Source organism: Pelmatolapia mariae, linkage group LG6 (genome assembly GCF_036321145.2).
Source record: "Pelmatolapia mariae isolate MD_Pm_ZW linkage group LG6, Pm_UMD_F_2, whole genome shotgun sequence".
NCBI classification, from domain to species: domain Eukaryota; kingdom Metazoa; phylum Chordata; class Actinopteri; order Cichliformes; family Cichlidae; genus Pelmatolapia; species Pelmatolapia mariae.
Window position 1 is genome coordinate 8,556,652 of NC_086232.1, and position 24,737 is coordinate 8,581,388.

A 24,737-nucleotide genomic window follows, 5' to 3' on the forward strand; every position below is an offset into this window, starting at 1 on the left:
TTTCAGATGTAGGTTAGTAGCTTCCGATAAATGGCACTTGTGCATATATCCTCTGTTTGAGTTGAATTGGTAACCTTAAATATGAGCTTGCTGAGTCACCTGTATAGGCTTGAGGGTGCTGAATCCGTTTGCCTGATTTAGTGTGACCGAGTCCTGTAAAAACGTGACAGCCTCGCTGAAGTCCTGGATCACGATGGAGACAGTGATGGGGTAAGACACACTATCAGCCTGTAAGTAGATGTTCTCATAGCTGTCTGTCCTCAGCACATCTGGAGCCAGCAGAACGAACCTGGACAAGAGCAACAAAACATGGATTTCACTAATACTACTGTCACCAGTGGTTCAGCTGTCTTTATCGTGGCTACTGCAGTACCGCTGTTATACAATTTCAGCACTCCTATGTTACTCTGGTGAATAACTCTAGCAAAAAACAATTTCATTTTGAACCGACAAGCCACAGCATGAAATATGAATAACTAACAGAGTAATAAAATTTAAAAAAATAAAAATAAAGATAGAATATGCTTTGGTAAACATAATATACAATTTGGTTTTAATGATGCATTAAGAGAAGGCATTTGGTCAGCATCTGTACCTTGGTGAAGGATTAATTGTTTTCTGTGGTTTTTCTCTCCTACAAATGAAGAGGAAACGTATTAATTTCAGTCATCACATAGTGCTGCTAAATGAGACTGGGATAAAACATATTTTGCACATATAACAATGTACGGCTCATGACACTGCATTTTTCTATTCATCTTCAGTGTGGGAACATTAACTTATGTAATACCAAATACCATATTTGTTGCATGAGATTTTGTGAGATTTTGAGACATCTGCATCAGCAGCGGGATTTTTTTCTTAAATAAAAAACCTAATTAAAAATTAATTGTACAAAATTAATTTTAAGAAATAAGATAAGATAAGATAAGATAAGATAAGATAAGATAAGATAAGATAAGGTGGGAAAATTTTTGGTCACAGCAGAAAGTACAAGTTTAAGATCAGTAAAAGTTAAGAAAAGCACAATAGAATAGGATAAGAAAAAATGGAATAACACGCTATACAACAAGAATAAAATACTTTATACAATAGAATAAAGTGCTGTACAAAATAGAATAAAATGCTTTGTTATAGTAGGAAAAACTGGGTAATATTGCACATCAGTTACAATGGTGTATGGGATGTGTGTGTGTGTCAGCACATGTGGTCATCTGCAGAAACCATGTTATAAATAAACTGCACAAAACATATGCCACATGCAGCAAATATGTTACAAATTTAAACTGATATACAGTATTTCATTTCTTCTTCTTTTTTTTAAATGTCACCAGGTTCAATAAACTCTTTTCAAACAATGCAAATTTTTGGCAATTATTTCAGACTGGCTTAAAAGGGTTAAAATTAAAATGGAGAGCGAATAATGACATGCAAGTTGCAATAACAAATGTAAAAAAAAAAAAATTAATAAGAAACAGCATGCCTTAATGATATTTTTAAACGGGACATAAGAAATTCTTAATCATTATAGCAGAAAAGGCCACACAAAACCATGATGAGAATACGTTTGATAAGGAATTGAGAGCACATATCCAAAGATTGAGGGTATTAAATCTGAATTTGATATTTTAAAATACATGTTAAAGAAAAACAGTGAATCAACACATCTTAATTTCTTAACTTATTCCTTTTTTTAGTTTATGCATATTTTGCTTTATGTTAGGCCAAATCCATCAAAGGTTACTTACGCATGAAGATCCCAGTATCGGCCAATTGGTACAAATCTGGAGATGAGATTCAAAGACAATAACTGAAGCTACCAGAGGCTTAACCTTGTCTGTACTGTATGATTCTTGCCCACAGACCTCCTGTGTAAACATGTTTGTGCACACACACACATACCTGTCACTCCATGGATGCCTGTAAAGATCACAGCACGATTATTAAACAAAACCTCAAAGATGTAATGTCCAACACACAGCAGGTACTGAGTAAGTAAAGCCTCTTACCTCCTAGAATTGTCAAACTGTCCATTTGAGTTGCAGAAAAGTACAAGGAATAAAATGTTGTGTAGCTTCAGTCGAACCATAACGATTGTCTTGGAGTTTCTGTGGACTATGGCTACCAGTCAGACAGTCACCTAATTTGAGAGACCCAAAAACTTTGTCATACTTCCTCATCAGATACTGTAGAGTCAACAGGAAGGGGAGGGATGCAGCTGCTGATCAATAAAACAAACTATAGACTTGTTTGGCAAAGAATCATGGGGAGGTCTTAACCAGGGCAAAGGGTCATTTTGTTTTTAGTTCACTAATTTTACTTACTAACATGACGAATGAAGCTCAGCTGGAAGTTACAGTAGCACAAACCGTGCATTTCATTGTCAATTGAATGTGCACGCAGCAGTCATGTGGTAATGAAGAAAATGTGTAAAGTTTTTTTTTATTATTATTTGTGACTGACACAGCACTGGCTTGGCTTTCTTGTTATCTGTGTCTGTTTTTTTCAAGCAACTGGTGGGTGGACCTGACCCAGTTTCAGATGTTGGCCCCATTTGGATCACCCATTTAAGCTGCATGCAGATCACATATCCTATCAGGTTTAAACTCAATGAAGAACCCAAATCACAGGCTCATCTGGTGGGCTTTCTTTCAGTCTTACAATTTAGACATTCAGCATATCAAAGATAATGTCATGGCAGATGCTTTGTCCCGTGTCCCTCAGTCATTTGTCAGAGCTGTATCATTAATATGCTTTGCACTAGTTCCTCTTCAGTATTCCCTCCTCTGATAGGCTCTAAGACAGCTGAGTCTGGAGATGGAAGCGGTTTGAGCATATATCAATGTGTTTGGCAGTGAGGTTGATTATGAATAAAAAATCTGTAAAATGCATATGTTACATGTGTTAGGTTTATTTATAATGTCAATAGTTTGTAGGAACCCTGTTTTATGGAAATGCACACCTGAGCAGGTCAGCCTAAGATGCCCTATAAAGAAGCCCTGCCAGGGACTCCTTTCTTTTCTTAATGGGTGCTGCTTGGCTGACAAAGCATTTTGTTTTTGGTATTGGCACATGCTCACTCATACACCAACGCTTTCAGACATGGCATGCATATGCTGACAATTACTCAAACCTTTTTTTTTTAGTTTCTTTATTTCATGAAAATATTTAACAACCTCCTAAGTCTACGTATGGTCTCACGCTTCATTGACATATACTTTGAGCCAGGCTGTGACACCTTAGTGTTAATCTGCTGCTAAGTTGTTGTTTTTTTTACACTGCTGGAATTGCAGCTACTAGAGCAGCAAACTGATCTGGGTGTTTATCACCAAAGATAAATCAATAAAATTAATTGCTTTTCAATCTGGCAAAAAACTACAGGGATTTCACCACAGCAGGGACATTAACCTTTAATGTTGAAATGTATCCACTTTAAAGTCAGAGCGCCAATGTGCAGCTGTCACTTTAAAAATAAACACCAATACTGAGAATTAGCGATAAAATAATGATCTAAAAATAATTACTTTCCACTTTGCAGGTTAAATCCTAAGAGCAATGATTTTCTGAAGTATTCATTTTCTATGTTATTGCAACAGTTTTCTGTTTCTTATATTCTTTATTCATTTGTAATCCCTGTTTTATCATCATCTGATAACATCAACAATTGGAGTAGGCAGCGCTCATAGAGATCATTTTGTGCTCCTTTTTGTGTGAGTGCACACAAAGCCTGAATCAGAAAACCTGGCTGGTAACCACAATTGTGACTGTGATTATCTTCAGCTGGGATTTGTAAAGCCAGCCGAAGTCAAAGAAGGACCGGCTGTGTTGAACCTCCTTTGCAGTAAACCCCTCAGGCCTGTGATAAAAATGAACTTTGCATCTGGTACAAGTTACTCTACTGTGGATGGATAGTTTCAACACTTTGAGCCAACATGCTGAACTAAAATTTAAACAAAAATGCAGCAATACTAGATGAAGCAGTTTACATTTAATTTTACAAGCTTCTTGGCTGTTTTATTACTGGGACACATGTTTGGGCATCTGAGACATGTAGGTTAGATAACCAAATACCATATGCTGGGTCAAGTTCTAAACATTTTTTCCAACACATTCACACATGACACAATCATGACACTAATCTGCAGGCCACACAGATCTTAAAGATGAATGCAGCACTATTACTTCAGCAGATAAAAGAAGCATATGTTAGACGTCTGCAGCTGTGACAAATATCTACAGTTTGTTTTTATCTCCATTTTTCTTGTGACTCTTCACTGAAAACACAAAGTGTCCCATTTATCATTCAGTCTCACTGTCCAGACTCTGAATCCGAGTCACTGTAGTCTGCCACCAGAGATGTGACTCCTCCTGAGCATTTACCCCAGTCCTCCACCTTTCCATTTGTCAGTTTTTTGTCTGCTTCCTCTGTAGGTCTGATATGTACTTCCTTGAAACCATCACCGTTTGTCTCATTCTGAACCATTTGTTCCGATACTATACATGGGGTTTCCACTGTGGGTGTGGCCAATGAAAGGTCCCCATCGCTTGTGCTGACATCATGGTGTGACTTTCTGCGGGTGATGGTGGCACACTGTTCAGTCTTGTTTCCAGACTGTGATGTCCGTTTGCGGATTAAAGGACTGTGTGAGGAACCCAGGGCTTTGGCTACAGCTACTTCTTTCCCCTGGAGTCCAAGCTTATGGAGCAGGCTGCCTGCAGCACCACCTGGTGGTGTTGACGCAGAGTTAAACCATGAACGAGAGGCAATCTCCTTCCTTTTGCTCTGCTGTTTGTCCTCATATGCTAATCGGAAATGAGAGGAGAAAATGATGCAGAAATTGTAAAGGATTTCAGACTTTTCACTATTTATATATGGATACATTTTCAAAGTGAGACAGTAAATAACTCACTATACGCTTTTTAAATTTATATACTTGTGACAAAATATGTTGCTTACAGTCAGGTGTCTGGTAGGTAAGTAGTGCTGCCAGTTTCTTATCCTCCTCCTTCTCTGGTAACAGTGGGATGGATAAGTTGGTTCTCATCCTCACCGCATTATCCTTCTCCTCCTGATCAGCCAGAACTTTCTTCTCTTCCTATACAGCCAAGCAACACGACAAAGGAAGACATTGTATGAAACTTTTTATTTTGTCATTAAAATCCAGAGCTTGAAGGAAAATTTTAAAACGAAATCCAGTCACACAGGCCTAGAGACTAGGTAGAAGCTGCCTGGCAACCACCAAATACAGGAATGAGTATTCGCTGACCAGTTGAGAGTACTGTAGGTTGACTCCTGTTGATCCGTGCAACACAGTACACTTCAACAAGTGTAAGCTGTTGCACTGAAAACCTGTCTGTGATTACTTCGGTCACTAGCAGATTGCCACAGTCACCCGTGGTTTGTAGGAAAGGCGCAGACTTAGGTATAAGCATTCGCCAACTAGCAGTGACTCAAAAGTGTCACGCAAACTAGAAATGACACAAACTTGTTTACCTTCACAGTAAAAGTTGTGTCCTTTGAAACATGCTGGCTTTAGCTTTTGTTTTAACAATGAAAACTGTCAATTTCCAATTTGTCTCATACTTCCAAGTTCTGTGGGACAGTGGGCAAGTCACCATCCTACAAACTATGAGCACTAAATTTTGTACAGCACCCGCTTTCTGGACAACTTTACAGTGACAGCCAGAAACCCCCAGCAACTACTCAACAACCAGCCAGGGAACGAACATTTTGGTCCTGATGTCCAGAGGCTGCCTGGTGGGGTCGCTGACAGATGTCTAGGCCTGTGATAACACAAAGGTATGTAAAAGGATGGGTAAAAGACTATTACAGAGAGTGTTGAAGAAAATGCAGTTACATGCATATTTTATTTTCACTAGCAGTAGTTTAGGTCTTCAATGTGAATATCAGTTCACAGACACGTGACTAAAATAAATGAAGAAAACGCTGATTTTTTTGAAAACACACAAAAGAAAATATGAAAAGTGCAGCTGTAGAGGGCAACAAGATCTAGCTTTTCATTTGAAACATGCTATATTCTATGCATTATAAATTAACACTAGCAGACATTAAAATTTTACTGGCATGTGTCGTATTTTCTAACTTTTCTTTTGAAATGTGTAATAACTGAGTGAAAATATAATAATAATTTACAATGGTATACTTTATTTTGTAATGTCTTGATGTTTTCTGCAAGCAAAGGGTGTCATTCCAGCCACCGACCTTAATTTTAGGCCTGTGAGTGAACCATTTAGAAAATGTTACTTCTGAATGTCTAAGCAAATGAGAAAAGTAGTATTACTGCAATGGCCAAGAGGATGTCAATATCTTACTCTGAATTTCCTACGGAGGGTGCTGTTGAGCTGAAAGTCATCCTTCTTCCCGGCCTGATAGTCCTGGATCTCTGACAGAGACGGCAGAGCCTTTTTTAGCTTCTCCTTGTCTTTCCCACCGTGGTCCAGTTTGTACATGGCATCCGTCTCCAGCTTCTCCTTCTCTGCCCGCTCTGTCCAAAGAGGAACAAGGAAAGTTACATTGTATCGAGTAGCAACAAACAAGCCCTTTTTTTGTAAAAATGACATCAGATTACATCAAATATTCAAACAACCATTTGTGGAGATGTCTTTTGATGTGATATGTGCTGTCTATATTACTCTGTCCAACACAGAAAAATGATTATATCATGGTGCCCATTTTGTGCATAATATTTACACACAGTGCAGGTAAGAGCACTGACCAAACCAATTGTTTGTTTTTTATAAAAGCCACAACTGTGTTACCTGTAGTGAGAATCTGTTCATTCTCAGCCATGTCCCAGCGCTCCTCCTTCCTGCAAGCCCCGCTTACTATGACATAGTCACAAGTGGCTGGGTCTGTCTGCATCTCAATGTAGTTCACACAGAGATGGCACTTCATCCGAAATCTGGTTAAGGAAACAAGATTTTAAGTCGAGGACAGCTTTAAGATGAATTTTACTGTGATACTGTAAAGTGCAGCATACAAAACACACACATGTTTATAGTTCTGATTTCAAGTTTGCACAACAGCAAAAGCTTTTTCTTTTAACAGCTGACCTGATCCTCCCGTTTACCTGTAAATTGGCGTGGTGTAATAGTTCCCCACTTTCTTCTTCTCCGCATTGTACCGAACCCCTGTGCAAACAACACATCAGTGTTATGGAAATGAAAAGAAGGACTGATTGTACCTCAAAGAAAATGATATAATCTTATCATTCATTCATTCCAAACTTACCCATGCCAATGTGATTTTTGCAGCCATCACACCAGATGTTGTAAGGCATTTCAAACCTTGATGGAACCAAAATAGATCATTAAAACATGTAATCTGGGTGAGTTTTAAAGAAAAACCCATATGTACAAAAGTTCCAGGTTCTGTTCAATGTTTCTGCCATTAAAAGGAAATGCTTTATTTTAATAGATTCACCATCTGGCTATTTTCTGTAATTTAACACAAAAATAATAATAAGTTATTATAAAACAATAAAACTAAATCCATACAACTCTAGACAGAAAAAAGCTAAAGCTGGAGAAAAAGCCAAACAAAAATGAATACTAATCAAAAACACACAAAACTCTAATAACTATATAATACACGTACATGTATCATTTTTCTTATTTTTAATCACATGGTGATGGTGGTGGTAGAATATCATTCATGAAGCCACAGCTATACTGTGGCATCTGTCATTTGAATGTACATTTTTTGAATGTACATATTTTTGTGGACGGTAACTCATACAAGACTGAAAATGTAATAATTTCCCATCTCTAGCCTCAGTTCATTACTACTCAAGTGTGCACTAACCTGATAATGAGGATGCCCTGGGACAGTTTCCGGGCTCTCTCACGCAGGGCGTGGGTCTTATGGTAGCCATTGAGGGATCCATGCTAAAGATAAAGAATGATAAAAATGGAAGCCGTACGAAAAAGGAAAATTAAAACAACTGACACCCAAAAAGTTTGTGTGATCTAACATACCTTGGCCGGATCAAAATCTGGAGGATAATACTTGTTTGTCCCCTTTCTTTCACCCTGTCAAGAAAACCATGCAGAAGACTTTATTAATAAAGAATACAAACTATTATTCTTTAGCTAGTATTTCCACATAGATATTCCTGTGATTGTGTGCATCCCTGGAAACATAGCTGAATTAAAGCTTACCATTGTGACAACTGGAACGCTGCCCCAGGAGTGAACTCACTCCTTTTCACCTGACAAAAAAAGAAGGCAAGTCATTGACACCCCACTGTAACAGTAAGGTTAATGTAACTTTCATTATAGCAATTTAAGCGCCCTCCTTAACTATTTTTAGGAATATTTGAAAAAGTATCCTGTAAGTTAGGAAATGAATCACACACAAACATACTGATTTCGCAAGGAACACATAACTTTGCACATGTTATCATAGTTTCACTACCCGAGTATCCTCTAAACCACAGATAGCATAAAACACCGCACCTCGCCACCTAATATTTCAAAAGCTGGCGAAACTGATTTCATCCGAAAGCACGTTGAAACAAATAGCCCAGTAATCTTTTAACAAACAGTTAAAGTCAAAATTAAGCTCTGATTCGGATGTATAAAAGAAACCAACTGTCTATGAAGCGCAAAACGTCGAAATTAGTTTGTTAAAGAGCACGTGAACACTGAAAGCATTTCTGTTACACTAGTGTCGTGTACATTAAACACTATATCAAAAGGTATTTTGACAAATTTCTGGACAGGATGAGCTTTCGCAAGCTGGCCGAAGGCTACGTAGCCTTAGCAAAAGCTAGCTTGCTACTTAATGTTAGCGCCTGCTACTAGCCAGAGTGAGAAGAACGTGAACACAAAAAACATCCATAAATAAAAAATCACTGCAGTGACATTTGAAACATCCAACAGCTGTGATTACTCGTGGACGAAAATCTAAGGTATACTCACAAACAACCTTGGAACTGCCGTTTGTACTGCTGCTGCACATCAACAACATCAGAGGGTTGATGGGTAATGAAGACGTAATTTCCTGGCATCGGAAGCGGCGTCACGTCGAAAAGCCCTCTGGGAAGCGCCGGTATCGGGAGAAAAAACGTGTTTTTGAGCGAGCTAAAAACCGTTCGCCTGTCAATGCCGCGGAAATGGAAAATAAAGTGGAGTCATACAAACGTTATATCTGTTCGTTTAGCGGCTGCTCGGCTGCCTACAACAAACAGTGGAAACTGGACGCTCACTTGTGTAAGCACACGGGGGTGAAGCCGTACTCGTGCGAGCGCGACGGCTGCAGTAAGGCGTTCTGTAGTAAGTACCACCTAGCGAGGCACGAGCTCAGCCACAGCGGAGAGAAGCCTTTCCGGTGCACCGTGGATGGCTGCGCGGAGGCCTTCACCACCAACGCAAACCGGGCCCGACACATCGGCCGCATCCACTGCCTGGAGCCAAGGAAATACGTCTGCAGGTTTGAGGGCTGCGGCCTTGAGTTCAAGAAGAACAAACAGCTCAAGTCTCACATGTGTGAGCAGCACACTCAGCTGCCCCCTTATCAGTGCACTTACGAAGGCTGCCAGATGCGATTCAGCTTCCCCAGCAGACTGAAGCGTCACGAGAAGGTGCACAGAGGGTACCCCTGCAAAGAGGAGAGCTGTGTCTTCACGGGGAAGACCTGGACTGAGTACCTGAAGCACAGGAAGGAGCAGCACAGAGTCACCCTGAAGTGTGAGCAGTGCAGCCGAGTGTTCAGGGACACCTGGTTTCTGCAGCAGCATCAGCGCATCCACTCTGAAATGAGAGTGGTCCTCAAATGTCCCAGGGATACCTGTGACAGGTCGTTCACCACTGCCTTCAACCTGCAGAGCCACATCAGCTCCTTCCATGAGGAACGCCGACCCTTCGTCTGTACCCATGCCGGCTGTGGGAAGACGTTCGCCATGAACCAGAGCCTCCAGCGTCACAGCGTCATCCACGACCCACAGAGGAAGAAGCTGAAGAAGCCAAGAGCCAAAAGATCTCTTGCTTCGAGGTTAAGCGGTTACTGTGAAACAAAGAGAGTGGTCTACAAAATGCAACCCGAACATGCAGCGCACAGACAGTCTTCACAAGAGAAAGCAGACCAGCCTGGCCCTTTTGAGCTGGTGTCTCTCCTACAGGACGCGTCCTTGCTGTGCAGCCCTGCTGTGGATAGGCAGGGACTTACAAACACCCTGGCTACACCATTATCAGTGTAGAGTCAAATGAAGAGGAGCACCCCAGTTTTGTGTGGACAGCAGGCACTTTAAAAGAGCATTTATAATATATTATTTGTGACATGGTTGTTGGGAGTCTTGGTGTTGAACACTGGTTGATGGTTGGTTCATTATGATTTACAGTCTTTCTGAAAGGGAATGAAGAAGTGGAACCTGATCCTGGTTTTCTGTCCTCTGGGTTATGTCCGCTGCAGTGTTGCATTGTAGAAAAACATTACAATGTTTTGTTTCTCCCCAGAGCCATTCAATTAATTATGTTTGGTGTTTGTATCTAAGAAAATATATTTTGTTTACTGTATAAAACTTGAAAAAATGAGATGGGTGTTTTGTTACTACATAATGACAGTATTTCAATAAAACCTGTGGAATGTATTTTTTGTTCTTGACTGCTCTTATATGTTCATTTAAATAAGTGGGTCATAACATAACCTATCCAGGAGTTCAGTACAACTAAAATGCAGAGCTTGGTGTTGACATTTATCTGTTGGTAATTCAAGTCTTAAGAGTTAATGTAAAAATAAAAACGTCTTTAAATCCTTTGAACTGCAGCATAATCTAAAACGCTAAATTTTCCGCAGTGATGATAACAGTGGTATTTAATTGGAAATAATGTCTTGCTGTTTAGTATTTTTGTTTACATCAGAGTCTTTTACGAGTTTAGGAATGAAAACTAAACTTTCACCCTGACACTACATGGCTAAACATACCATTAAAAACATCTGGACACTCCTGTATATACAATACAATGAATGAAATATATTCAGGTTTGCTTTAGAAGTGTTTCTAATGTTCAGGTGTGTGCAGGTATCCCAGAAGTCTTAAAATATATTAAATACATCTAATAATAAAAAGCCTCAGTACTAATTTGTTTAAAAGTCTTTGTAAGATCATGGCATATTGTGATCCAGCTTCAGTGCTGTACAGTTCCAGCTTTTTTTTATATGTGAAAACCGATTACATTCTCTAACTTCAAAGTCTAAAAACCATCTTAAAAATGGCAAAGATGGTAAAGTGCCACAGAAAGGGCCTTGAGGATGATGAAGATCTTGCTCACCGACCTGAATGTCAGTCTGCAGAAACAGAAGAAGCGAGATTAACAATAAATTGAGAAAATCTCTGAAGTCGGTCTCTGCATTTTTAAGGTGTTTTAGAGTCAGACTCAGACAACAGCATAATAATATGGACAGCTTTGGTATGTTGGTATTCAAAGGGGTCTTCAGTTGAACTTTTGGCTACTGATAGACACCCTGAAAATGTTGAAAAACAGCAGTATCCTACACCCTGTGTTCAGTATGAACTTTATCTCACCCCATTCAACACGTTTGGGAAAACTGGATGAGTGTTTGGACAGGAGCAGATATCTGCAGCCAGGTTCCAAAATCTAAGAGCAGATTAATGCCAATGATAATGGAACTGCCTGCCTGTCTTATCACGTACAGGTGAAATGTCACTGTGTCATCATGGTCTAGGAGTTTTCAGCTGATGCCAACAACTTTGCACATCCTCAATCACAGGAGAGGTGTGCGTGTGTGTGTGTGTGTGTGTGTGAAATCACCTGCTGCCCAGATTAGCTGGAATGAAAACCTGTGCATTCTTGTGCCTTGATGACAAACGATAGAGCGTCTCCGCTCGGACCAACAGATTTACGGCATGAATAGGAGAAGCTCCGTGCAAGTTTGACATTCCAAGGCTAAATCCTCTCTGAATATTTCCAGTTACAGGAAGGCTGCTCCCTTCATTCCTGACCCGCTCAGCTCAGACGAGCCCTATATGGACTGACTGTCTGACCAGCTCCTCCAGGAATGCACCAGAGACTGCAGCCAATTAGTATTCATAGAATATGAACGTAACATGTCCTGTTATCAGCTCCTATTTTAAGAGCTTCCTACATGACTATTAGAATGATAAAACCCAAATTCATCATGCAGAACTAATTCCTCTTGGATGACACAACTGCAAAACCCTGTGATAGCCCTGCAGTCATCAACACACAGATACAATATAATACACACGCTCTTACTTTGAAATGTAATCACACTCTTTTTCTTTGATGAACATTATTTTCTCTGTTTTGGGGGCGGGGGGTTGTTGTGTTTGTAGGTTTTGACACATACACTGCACAGTAAGTGTATTAAAAAACTTTCCCCATTACATATATGGTGGTGAACTTTTTACTCCATCAAATCAGTTTTTGCAAGGCCACAGTTATCCCAGTTTCTGTCTGAACATGATTATAGGCTGATGGCACTGGTTTAAAGGTAACTGCTATACAAACTTCTATTTGTATCTCAAAGACTTCACTTAACCTTGAAAATGTAATTAGATGGTGGATAATTATATATTAGAAGCACAATATGTGAGTACATTCAGTCAGTTGATACAAAAAGTACAAAAAAGTATAATTTGATGAATTTAAGAAGTGTTACAATTAAAAAAAAAAACCTTGGTGACTAAACTCGCTTTGGTACTAACAATTGGTTTAGGCTAAGAAACTAATAAGGAACCATAAAAGCATCTCTGAGTCCATCCTTTAACTTGCTACAGCATGGAGTGTATTGTAGGGCAATGAGGCATCTTTCTTCGTGTTGGACTATACAACATTTTCTCACATACTGAGACAATTTCTCACAATTTGACTGGTTCTAGTTTTTCTAAAATCCGACTTGCATATAAAATTAACAGGTAACAGCAATTTCAAGTGTCATTAGGAGAAAATGTAGAATACATGACAGGAAGAAGACTTTAGGTCCACTGCACTTGCTTAGTGAAAGAGGTAGGAGTATCACATTCAAGTGGTTAATGCCTCTCCTTACCCAGGTAGGATAATTTTTCTCATTGTTGAATGGACAAACACTGAGGGAGCAGTACACTCTAAAGGAAATATATTTTTGATTGTATGCATGTGCTTCACAAGACACAAAAAACAAGGTGCTGAGCATGTAGGAATGCAGAGGCAAAGTGTTATGGAGGGCAGTGATTTTCACTTTAAAGATTTATAATGCTTTGCAAATGTAAAAGTAGGCCAGGAACCAGACAGTTTATTAAAAACCTAGAAGTTAAAGAAGCTGTAACGTGGCCCCTGCAAAATCAGGCCAGTCTAAAGAAAATAGAAAAATACAGGCAAGCATTGTTTTTGGATTTGAAGAGGCCACCAGTACATGACCGGTGGCCATGGCTTATTGGAAAGATTTCATGCACTCAGGTGAAAAGAAAGTTTTCCCAGGACTCTGTGCAGTTGTCAGAAACACAGGGCCACCTTTAGCACAAATTTCTGTTTTCTGTAATCAGTCTCTCGCGTCATTGTGAAGGAATTTCTTTTTTACAATGTTGCTTCAGTTCATTGAGATTTACAGGCATTAATTTATGATGCTTTCTTAGAGTCCTACCACAGGATTTCAGTCAGGTTGAGGTCTGGACTTTAACTGGCCCATTTTGATAGCTTTGTCAGCCATTCTGTTGTAGATTTCCTGTGTTTAGGATTGTTGTCATGCTGCATGCAGGACAATGACAACTTGACCAAGTTTTAGCTATCATACAGATGGCCTTACATTTGATTCTACAATACTTTGGCATACAGAGGAGTTCATGGTTGACTCAATGAGTGCAAGGTTCCCAGGTCCTGTGTCTGCAAAATAAACCCAACTGACCACGCCACTGTGTTGACAGTTTGTATGAGGTGTTTGTGCTAATCTGTTGTGTTTGGTTTTCACCAAACGTGGGAATATGCATTATCTCCAGACATCTCCATTTTGACCTCATCTGTCCAAAGGACATTGTTCAGTCTTTTAGTCTTTTAGTTAGTTCAGATGAAACTCTCCAAAACAAAGCTATGCTGACATATTCATTTTAAAAAGAAGCTTTACTCTGAATAAGCCATACTTGTTCAGTCTTGTTCTAATTGTACTGTCATGAACCTTCATGAACTGAGATGAAGCTCTTGGGGTTTATTTTGCAGTTTCTTCGGATATTGCACATCTTGGGGTGAATTTGCTGGGGCGTCCACGCCTGGGAATATTGTGGCATTGTGTTAGAATGCACCTGAATGCTCCAGGACAGCAAAGGGACAAAAACTGCTGACACTGCTGGAGATCATTTAATTGAGTAAATGTGATTATCAGCACATGACATACCATCTTATTTCCTATGTAAGCAGTATGGGTGTACTCAGTTTTCCAGGACTGCATAGAGCCCGCTTACAAAGTAGAAAAAGACCTTAATGGCAAGAGGTGTTTGGGATGAAAACAAGCAAACAAAAAAGAAAAAACCTATTCAAGGTTTGCCTTCGTTTTTAAGTGGGGCGTAACAGTTTGCACAGTGCAGGGCTCAGTTTTATTGAACCAAATAAGAAAGAGATGTTTCAAGCACCTCTGCTCTACATCAGGTCATTGGTTCTCTGTGGTGCATTAAAAACAGCTAGAGATGTTGACTCATTTCTTTTGAAATTTTTCTAAAGTAGAAACCATCTGTAAACATCAGCAATTGGATCCACAAAATTATAAAAAAGCACAGCACTTACAGTGATATCAACCTACTTTATTTTATTTTGACATAAAGGTTTTGATACTGCTTTAAATGCTGGGTTTCTAACTTTAGAACAATATCAGTCAGTGTGCTTGATGAGTGTCTGATAAATAGCATCAGATTTCTATCTTTTCTGTTTTTGTTCATTTACAGAAACTGATGCCACGTTCTTTCCATTCCTGTCTTTTGACAACAGTGGAATTCCAGACGGGCTCTTCACCCTGTAATCCAAAAGGATTGCTCTTGCTCCACTGTATTTCTCCCACCACCTCCTCCCCTTTCCCCTGTCTACTCCTGTCTCTTTAAATAGTGGAAGGAATGTGTTGGGTCCTTTGCCCTTTGGTTTTCTGGTTTTCTATGCAAATAGCTGGGAAATGGAAGCTTTCTGTAATAAAGGTCTTAATATTCTGAGGACAGCTAACTTACATATACATTTACAATAAGTCCAAAAAAGATAAGCAAGAATGGCTGGACACATTTAAGTGTCTATAATACAAGATTTAACCTTGTAGAAGATTTAACCTTTCACCTTTGGTTTTAAAAGAAATTGTTTGGTTTTCAATCGCATTCAATGGTTTTCATCAGAAGATGGAAGCAGCAAGTATTATTATGTAACTAAAAAGTGGAACATCACTTACCACGTGTGACAAATATGGTCATAATGAGGGGGAGAGGGTCTGCATACAAATAAGACTCCTGGTGTCAGATGTGAGCGAGCCTGTTGATTTATCTACATCAGTTCAGTGACTGTTGGTCATACACACTCTTCTCCAGATAAGGAATTCATTTTAATGCCCAAATCCAGTTTCTGAACTTTGCAGACATTTTCATGTTTAAATTTAAATTCCACATACCAAAATACATAAATATATATATAAAAACAAAGAGCTAAATGATTACAAAAGATACGACGTGCAAATCTTGCTGTGCTGATAGCAAGAATTACAACACAGCAATCACCAGAAAGAACATTAGTTTTACTGAGTCTTCTTAATATTAGAGGTCTGGCTTCAATCCTTTGGACAAAATGAATGTGTCCAAAGAGATTTTAAGTGTATTTATTACTGCATTAAACAGCACCAGTTCTCATCTATTATACCACTGTTGATATGAATTACTGAGGACTCATCCCTAAGTCTTGAACTAATAATGGCCCACAAAAATTATTGCCAGGAATTTCAATAATTCTTTCGAGGATCAGGCTTTGAAGCCTGAGTAAATTTCTCGATTGAATGAAAAATGAGTATATTTTTAAATAAGCTCTTTAATGGTAAAAGCCTTGTCTATTCATCGAAGGCTCGGGCAAATGTAATTGTTTTATACTTGCAAAACATTAATTTTATAATATAATATTTTTTGCTCCTCCTGAACTGACTGTTACAAGTTTACCAGTAATCATTTTGTCTTCTTCTCTTTTCATTTCTCTATAGGTAGAAGTCTCCACATTTAAACACATTTAAACTGTGGTTTAATTCAGTTTTTAAACATTTAAAGGCTCACATAAAAACAGAGAGTACAGACTGTCCTGCGGGAATTAGTAAAATCAAAACACTACGACATTATGTAAACTCCTCATCTGCTAATTCTGTTTAAAAGCACTCAAAATGTTTCCTCCTGACCCGCTCACAGTAACTTTAGTGCATTGGGTCTGTGCACATTTTTACTGCCGTGCAATGAAAACTTACAGGCCTTTTCATTCGCCTTATATTTTTCAGAGCATTTCTGAATGCTCACAACTTCCTTAGTGCAGGTTGACGGGACATTTTGAATATAATGTTGTCGTTCATTTGGGATTATCCTAGCATTAACTCTCTCAATCTCATATTAAACATTTACCATGTGTTTGATATGACTATGTCAGTATTAGTAAACAATTTGGGCACAACATGAGCCTTGTGTCATAAAAAGGAGACCTTTTTATAAGATGTTGCTGTTTTGACTAGCCACCTATCCCAAAAGGTGATATGACCCTTCAAAGTTTAGCCAAAAAATTTGCAGAATTAGGAGAAAACATCCAAATTAACAACGCCTGTCTCACTTACTCTATGTCACGGATATTAGGTTTGCTAGTGAAACTACAACATATCCCATATCCCATCCCCAAGTTATCTCCATCCATTCAAGTATGAATGTGCGTGAATAATAGATAGAAAGCACTTAAAAGCATAGCAGAAGGTGCTTGTATGAGTGGGTGTAAACGAGGCAAGATGTATAAAGTGCTTTGAGTCCTCAGGTAGAGTAAAAAGTGCTGTATAACAACCAGTTTATTTACTATTTGTTTTTCAGTGCTGGATTTTTGAGATAATGAGGGCTCGAAAATGCAGGACTGAACAAGGCAACTTCAAAGTGGCACATCTAAACATACTCCTATATACTGTACTGTATGTAAATAATCATTGTATTTAGATACAAATTTTTAGGGTTCATTAAATTCGCTAAATTTGCTTTAGCCCAGAGAATATGATATATATACTTTCCAAGAGGAATTTTGAAGCGTAAGAGCACAGGCTTTCCACGTCACCTCAGTCCATCTCTAACAATGGATGTCCCAAGCAGAATATGTTTAGTGAGAAGCACAGAAAAAGTCCAAAATAAATTCACAAAGTTTGGTAACTTACAAATGAATTTGAGCTGATTCCATATATTCAGAATAATTAAGATCATTTGCTAAATAAGGACCAATCGGGCGTTTGCCCTGCGTATGGCTGACAGAAACTGGCCCCAAATATGCACTTTGATGAAAACGTGAAATTCCAATAGCACTGTCTGTTTGGGCCCTATAACTGTTACATAATCCACATTCTACATATTCTACTTGTCAGCCACACATTGCTGGTGAAATCCCTCAATTTACGGACCAGCTCAAGAGAAGTCACCCAATGTGGAATGTCTGTTGAAGCAGGCCCTGTTATGTTCTAATTATAGCCTCCCCTTGTTATTCTTAATGTGTTTCTCATTTTCACGTCTCTTGCATTTAATCAAGAAGCAGAACATAAGAGGGCCCAAATATGAGACATTCCACAATGACTCAGTAGGCCTTTTTTATTTCTCAGCCCTTAACACTTCTCATGCATTTCCTCCATTGGTTATTCCCTGTATTTATGTTTGGATAAATTACTATCTATGAATGTTTGACTATTTGCTTGTCTGCATATCTACTGATTCACACAGTCGCACATACCTCTCAGCATTACCAAAGTGACATCACTGTCCACCACTGAGGAGCTTTTAAGAAGCCCTGAGCCTTTGGGAATCCATATTGCTAGGGGCCAGCATCCTCTGGAAAAACATCTGGGAGAATCTCAACAATAAACCAGTGATTTACATCAATTAGATAATCCCAACAGGACAAATTCTGGGTCAAGCGCCCGCCTGCCCTCCTACGCTCCCTGTCAGGCTCAGGTGAGTAGGATAGTCTGTTGGCAAGTAACGGGTTAGTGTCTGTCTCCCCGCTACACCTCCTTGCCTCATCCCTTCACCCCCCCTTATCTCCTGGGGCTATATATTGGAGGTCGTGACTCGTCTGCATCTTAGGCATCACTCGCAGACATACAAACCCACCCCACTTTGATCGACAGCGAAAAACGAAGACCAGAACGTAGAGATGAGGTCCCTGTTGAAGTTTGTGGTGATTCTTTTCTGCGTCGAGAGGGGACAAGGCCACTTGCTGAGATCGCTGATTGGTAAGTGAAGGCTCAAGTGACGGTTGGAACCGATGACTTTTTGCTTTGAGAATGTGAAAATTAAAGTAAATATAGTTGTAAGTGGGTTTATCAGTTATATAAATGATTTTGTCTTTTCCAGATCTGAAACGACAGACAGCGTCTGCACACATTTCTCCAGATGAGGACAAAAAGAGCAGTTATTCAGCTGTGGAAAACAGCCACATGGAAGCTTCTGGAGTCGGACCATCTTTGAATCCCATCGTACCAATCCCAGTTCGATCACGCCGCTCAGCTCTGGACTCCCAGTGCGGCCTCCACTCCATCCTGCTGCAGGTTCGGGACCTGGGGCTGGGCTACGACTCAGATGAGACTATTTTATTCAAGTACTGCAGCGGCACGTGTCCCCGTGTGCGCTCCAACCACGACCTCACCCTCACCAACCTGCTGCTCACTGGACTTCTCCCCAGCTCAGTGCCCGGGGAGCTGTGGCACAATGCACCCTGCTGCAGGCCCACCCACCACGAGGACGTGGCCTTTCTTGATAACTCGCACCGATGGCACAAGGTGGAGAAGCTGTCAGCTGCCGGCTGCAGCTGCGTGGGCTAGATGGCTGAGAGTAAACGGGTACTGTAAAAGGGGGACATGAACTTGGCGAACATTCTCTTGTAATGTCTGTAAATGAATGAATGAACGAACTTTTGTTCTTTCGTGTCGTGCAGTTAATGAAGCGGAAATCAGTTCTTATGAAATGAGAAACTCAATAAGCTGAAAATAAGCTGTTTTCTTTATGACTTCTGGGTGAAAATATCAAAACTACTTAGCTGCCTTAAATGTTTGATTGCAGTTGCTGTTCTCATTGACTCAGTTTTAATGGCATGTCCGCTAATAATATGTGTGTATGGGGCATTAGAAGTTATCTGTTCAAAAGTGCATTGATTGTTTTTTGTCTTTTAATGAAAGCTTTACTATTTTATTATTGCTAACTGATTTTTCTTGTAAATATTTTCTGATCTAAAAGGGTAAACTAAGCTTAAGTGTCAACGCAATTCTTCAACAACAACTTGACCATTTTGTAAATACACTCATATGTATTTATTTAAACTCTTTGGTGCAATGTTGGGGTTGAATAACAGAACTGACATGTACAAAGCTGCGTAGACACGCCCAGTGGTTCGACAATCACTGCGGATTGCAGTGGACAGTTTTTTGTATGTAAGATAAGTTATTTATTTATTTGATACTTTTTTGTCATTCTCATTATATTTATTTTACGATTACAAATTACATTGCAAATCTACGATGTCCACAATCTCTGATAAAAATAAACTCTTGCTGACGACATCTGTATTTATGAGAGTTTTCTTAGTTGAAGAAGACACATGCAGTAAATGCGTTGGTGTAATTTACACAATGTTTATTATTGAAGAATTTTATATAAAAAGAAAGAATGGCACAAATACAAAAATCACTCATTTTGCAAGCTTTTCTGTTTAACTTGTGGATTTGAAGTGGATTCACATCCACAATGTTTATGTCTGTGAACCAAAGCCAAGTATTTTTTTTCTTTACTTTTTGCCTCTATATGATTTGGCTGGTTTGTTAAGGATTCACTTGTCTTCTCGTCAGACTGATTACAAATTAAGAATTTAGTTTACTGATGTAGCTCAGCTTCAAACAAAAACAACTCTAATACTTGGAACTTTTTAAGAATTAAATAGTCTCTTGTTAAAATTTTAAGCTTTCATTTCAAGCTGAACCTTTTTCACTTTATTTATTTTTGAGTGGAACACAGAAATAAAAATAAATGGAGGAACATTTCCATTTAGCTCTGATAAAAAGCTTGGTTTCTCAGGCATGTGCATTATCACTGGGTGCACACCTAATCCCATTTGGTTAGTATGCCAGAGAACAGGTTCTCCTGGTAAGACTCACATAACAAACAATATAGTGATAACTCGAGCACCAAACCCAGTGTTTCCAGGCACAACATCTGGCTGTGGGAGGAACAGGTTTGTGTGCTTCTCTAAGGTCCGTAAGATAGACTGTATGTACAGACAGCAGGTTCTTGTTTTCACCCTCTACGTGGCGATCACATCCTCCTCCATCTCCTCTTGCTCTGCGCCCCACACTTGGACACGCCCCTCCATAGCTGTGAGGAGACGGGTCTCTGTAGGGTGGAAGGACAGGGACTGGACAACTGCTTTCCCCACCGGCAGCTTCAACGACAAAGACCCCTGAAAGTAAAACAAGCAAAAATGTTAGTTTGGATGCTAGACTGTATGCTTTTAGTAACGAATATTTGTGCGGGTTTGACAAATACCTCCACTATTCTATATTATGTCACAAAAATCACACAGGTTCTACATGATAATGATCTGGTGGGGGTTTGCGCTGAGAACGCTCTATTTCCACCCACTGTGGTTCTGAGTAACTCTTGCATTTCACCTATTATTTGAACAAGACATGCAATGTTTTTCATGTATTGGACGTTTCTGACTGATTCTGAACTTGTAAGACGACATTTTCACACCATTGGTTGCCATCATTTTCTGTGAAAATCCAAAAGATGTGTTTCTTATTCAGTACTTCAGTGCTTCAATCCATCCCTGTGCTCTCATTTCCAAAAGTGGGCAACATTTTGGTGGCAATCAGATTAGCAAGTTAGCTGAGATTAGCCAGCCTGCTGCTAAATTTATAATCCCAAAATATATCTGCATTAGCAGTTAGGCTAAAATAAGACACTTGAATGACCAAGTGGGAACTTAACCATCAGTGGAAATGTACAGTCAGGATTAGCAAGGCTAGTTGTGCATATTAAATCCACCTCTAAGCAGTCTTTTTCCAGTATAAAGTTAGCATACCAGCTAAAAAAATATTTTTCTTGAGCCTTAAAACTCACAGAGCTGATCTGGTAACTTAGCGGGCTATTTTGAAATTCAATTCATCTGCTAACGCTACAAGCTAACCATCACTAGATTTGTGTAGCAAAGCTAGTTTCATACTCGGTATCTTGCCTGCTTAAGATATCATTTATACATCATGATATATAAATGATATCGTTTATAAAATGATATCTGTGTGGAAATGCTACTTGATTATCTTCCCTGATTACTACACCTAACTGTGATACTAACAAATGATTACACATGTAAAACCACATTGATGCAAAAGTGACTGACAGAATGCAGATGTTGTTCACTTCATTTAATAACAGTTGTTTTCTGCAGAGGCCCTTTAAGTACCCTTTGAAAATCAAATTCATAGTTACCTCCACCAGGTCCCAGCAGTAAACGTGTCCGTCCTCTGAGCAGCTCAGGACGTGGGTGTCTTTACTGGACAGGCAGCAATCCAATTTGTAGCCCTTCATCTTGTGTCCGGTATACCTATAAAAACAAGTGTATGATAAAAACATGAGTTAAAAAACTTATTTACATCAGTAAATCGTACCATTTAGAATCTTGTAATGATTCACTATAATTTAACTGCGCTCTATGGGAAATTTCTAAACATTTTATGTCATTTGGTCCTGAGGTTATGTTAAATGTTGAGGTATCTCGAGTGATGTCATTCAGACATTACTCAAGAGCACAACCAACGGTCGTGAGGGACAAATGTATGTTCTCTGACAAGCTGATGGCTGGTTGCTGGCTGCTGTTGAGCGAAACTGGTTGCAAAGAAAATATTGCAACCAGTCAGCTTGTCAGGGAACGAGTTTTCAGATTTCAGTTAGTAACAAAAAGGTAACAAAAAAACAATACTTATTTATTGCTTTTACTTTATGAAGCCATAGTGGCAGCACATCACACTGTAAGTGAAAACAATCAGCACTCACTCTCCCAGCATTTCACCGGTGCTCTTATCTAGAAGTCTGAGTGTTGAATCCAAGCTGGAGCTCAGGGTGCACTGACCATCTTGACTGAAACACACACAGGTAATAGGACCTGGAACGCAAGGATAAACACACTTCAATGGTTTTATATTTTCAGTGAAACTGTTTTGCTACAAAAATCAGTATGTAACAGTAATATCTGCTGCTGATATTAAACTGTGTAAAAGTTTAGATTACTAACTGCTGATGAAGTCAACATGTAGCTGTCCCATTCTCAGGTCGTAGCGCCTCACTCTGCTGTCCACCGACCTAAAACACAAGATCATTATTATTATAAACTGCCATAGCAAAAATGAACAAAACAGTTGAATAAACGAATCAAATCTCTGTTTTTAAATTGTGAAACTTTTAACACGCATATTGTTTTTTTCAACTATGTCTGAAGTGCTGACCCGGTGAGCAGTTCGTGTTGTGCCACCTTGAGGCTGCTGATGCTGTCCCGAGCTTCGTCTAGAACCTGGATTGGCTCATATCTTCTGGATCTGGTGTCCCAGCACCGAACCGTCCCGTCTATGGACCCTGAATGATGAGAATACATAAAAATGAAATGCAGTAAATACAAATGTAATAGTTTACGCATTTGCTAAGCAAATACAAGAAATACTAAAAATAGTTTACATTTCAAGTTGGATGACTAAAGCATGGAAACTTTGACAATTTACAGATAACTGACTTTGACATAAAGCAGACACCGGTTAGAACATCCACATTCCATAAATAATTTACTGTCATTATGACTCACCGGACAATATGACTGTTGCCTCCTCATTAAACTGGACGCAGTTAACTTTCTGCAAAGGAAAATTTGAAAAGGAGACAGACGGTAAAAATATTACATAAAACAAGTACACAGGCACAAACAACAGTGCAGCCGCCATGAAAACATGCTGATGTTTTTCAAATGAAATACCACGATGCCCAAAGTGAAACACAGAGCTAAAAAGAGAAGGACTGACCCCGGCATGACCCCTGAGTTTGCGTGTGACCTGGCCAGTGGCAACGTCCCACAGAATCACCGTCTTATCTGAGCTACATGAGCAAATCTGGCTGTTGTCGTAGGACCTGTGCAAAGAGCCAACGAGAAAAGGTCATTCATTTATATTACTTCTGATCCTATATTCCTGAGACTAAAACCCTGTGGACAACCCCATGGTAATTCTCTCACCCATCAGCATCCAAAACCTCATATCCATGACCACTGTACGTCTTCAACAAGGTGCCTCGGCTCGCACTCCACAGTTTTAAAGACTTGTCACTGCCACAAGACAGCAGGTAGTTCCCATCAACTTAAAAGACATGGCACAGAGACAAGCTGATATAAGTGGATAACTCAGAACTGAGGAATAGAGCTTACATACTTTGAACAAATGAAATAAAGAACATATTCTATTGAATTGAACTGAACTTGTAATATTTTATTATGCATATATACATTACAACCAGATTTAGCAATTGAGTCTGTTCAGCCAGCAGCTGAACAGACTCAATTTGAGGATAATTTCTTGGGGGGGCTTTTTCTTACTGTTAAAGCGAACAGCCCTGACAGCTCCTTGCTGACAGTCTATGGTCCTGAGAAGATGTTGAGGAAGTTGAGGAGCCTGAGGTCTGGGCTGAGGAAATGCCATCACTTAACCTCTGTTTAAAACACACACACACAAACATTTTAGCTACCCACATTAACATCTCCTTCTAAAATGAAAGTCAGAAGCAAGACAGAATACATGTGTATGAATGGGAGAGAGGCGGGTGTTGTGGTGATGATGCAGGTCGAGCAGTTTGGAGACAAAACAAACGGTTTTGGTTTAGACCATAGTATTGAACAAAGGATGTGGAGGTGCCAGGTGTGAGGAAAAGAGGAAGACCACAGAGAAGACAAACTGATGATATGAAGGACATGCTGTGGCGATCCCAAACTGTTAAATTCTTCCGAAAGTAGTAATCTGCTGCAGATTTAAGACAAGAGGTTTACACGGCTACAAAAATTCAAGCTAGTTACGGAGTATGATATTTTGTCATACAGAAAGGACAGGTTTTTTTTATTAGCTTTCACAAAAGCACTACATACCAACAAAAGTATTTAAACTATTTAAGTTACATCACGGATACATTTTGGCAATTTCTCCTTATTCCATGAATGACTTAAAAGACCTCTTGACTAAAAGCAGTCAACTTTATTTACTTCTATGTAACTTATTTCGCTCACTTACTTTTACTAAGACACAGTTTCAGGGACGTGCCATGTTTGCATTCTTGATTAAAAGAAACGTTTCCGCTCAGTTTGTAACTACAACAGGCTCCTTTGAATCATTTCTTCCATGTTTGTGGCACAGACACGCAATGCATCATGGGAACACTTATTCCCGTCAAAATAAAAGCTCAAATAGCATTTACCGCTTTAGTATTGGCCTATGGATTGAGTTAAGC

At 39.3% G+C, this 24,737-nt stretch overlaps 4 protein-coding genes across 5 annotated transcripts in view; 1 reads left to right on the forward strand and 3 right to left on the reverse strand.

The window, feature by feature from the left end:
• The window catches only part of LOC134628434 (complement C3-like), a 30,708-nt gene extending 28,619 nt beyond the window's left edge, over positions 1-2,089 (reverse strand). Inside the window, exons 1-5 of the mRNA XM_063475109.1 lie at positions 2,010-2,089; positions 1,903-1,920; positions 1,749-1,784; positions 596-634; positions 100-289 (exon numbers count right to left, since the gene is read on the reverse strand). Of these exons, the coding sequence (XP_063331179.1) occupies positions 100-289; positions 596-634; positions 1,749-1,784; positions 1,903-1,920; positions 2,010-2,089 (363 nt within the window). The remainder of the gene's footprint in view (positions 1-99; positions 290-595; positions 635-1,748; positions 1,785-1,902; positions 1,921-2,009) is intronic.
• An 869-nt stretch (positions 2,090-2,958) lies between these two features.
• Positions 2,959-9,024, reverse strand: yju2b (YJU2 splicing factor homolog B). Of its 2 annotated transcripts, none has more exons than XM_063475781.1 (10): positions 8,944-9,024; positions 8,182-8,231; positions 7,999-8,052; positions 7,826-7,908; positions 7,253-7,308; positions 7,092-7,152; positions 6,781-6,923; positions 6,334-6,506; positions 4,958-5,096; positions 2,959-4,803 (listed from the first exon to the last, which is right to left on the reverse strand). In XM_063475781.1, exons 2-10 carry the CDS (start codon positions 8,182-8,184, stop codon positions 4,310-4,312), a joined length of 1,206 nt encoding a protein of 401 aa, XP_063331851.1. In that variant the 5' UTR covers positions 8,185-8,231; positions 8,944-9,024; the 3' UTR covers positions 2,959-4,309. The 2 variants fall into 2 exon arrangements, with proteins under 2 accessions (XP_063331851.1, XP_063331852.1); XM_063475782.1 differs by having other exon boundaries at positions 8,951-8,988.
• On the forward strand, positions 8,988-10,610 carry LOC134628937 (transcription factor IIIA-like). The gene has a single exon (XM_063475780.1). It carries the CDS (start codon positions 9,003-9,005, stop codon positions 10,218-10,220), a length of 1,218 nt encoding a protein of 405 aa, XP_063331850.1. The 5' UTR covers positions 8,988-9,002; the 3' UTR covers positions 10,221-10,610.
• Positions 10,611-19,751: 9,141 nt separating this feature from the next.
• On the reverse strand, positions 19,752-24,633 carry wdr83 (WD repeat domain containing 83). Its single transcript, XM_063475110.1, has 10 exons — positions 24,521-24,633; positions 23,836-23,948; positions 23,479-23,599; positions 23,270-23,375; positions 23,056-23,104; positions 22,706-22,832; positions 22,495-22,562; positions 22,257-22,365; positions 21,693-21,807; positions 19,752-20,658 (listed from the first exon to the last, which is right to left on the reverse strand). The coding sequence occupies exons 2-10, from the start codon at positions 23,936-23,938 to the stop codon at positions 20,503-20,505; spliced, it is 954 nt and encodes a 317-aa protein (XP_063331180.1). The 5' UTR covers positions 23,939-23,948; positions 24,521-24,633; the 3' UTR covers positions 19,752-20,502.
• Between the last annotated feature and the right edge of the window lie 104 nt (positions 24,634-24,737).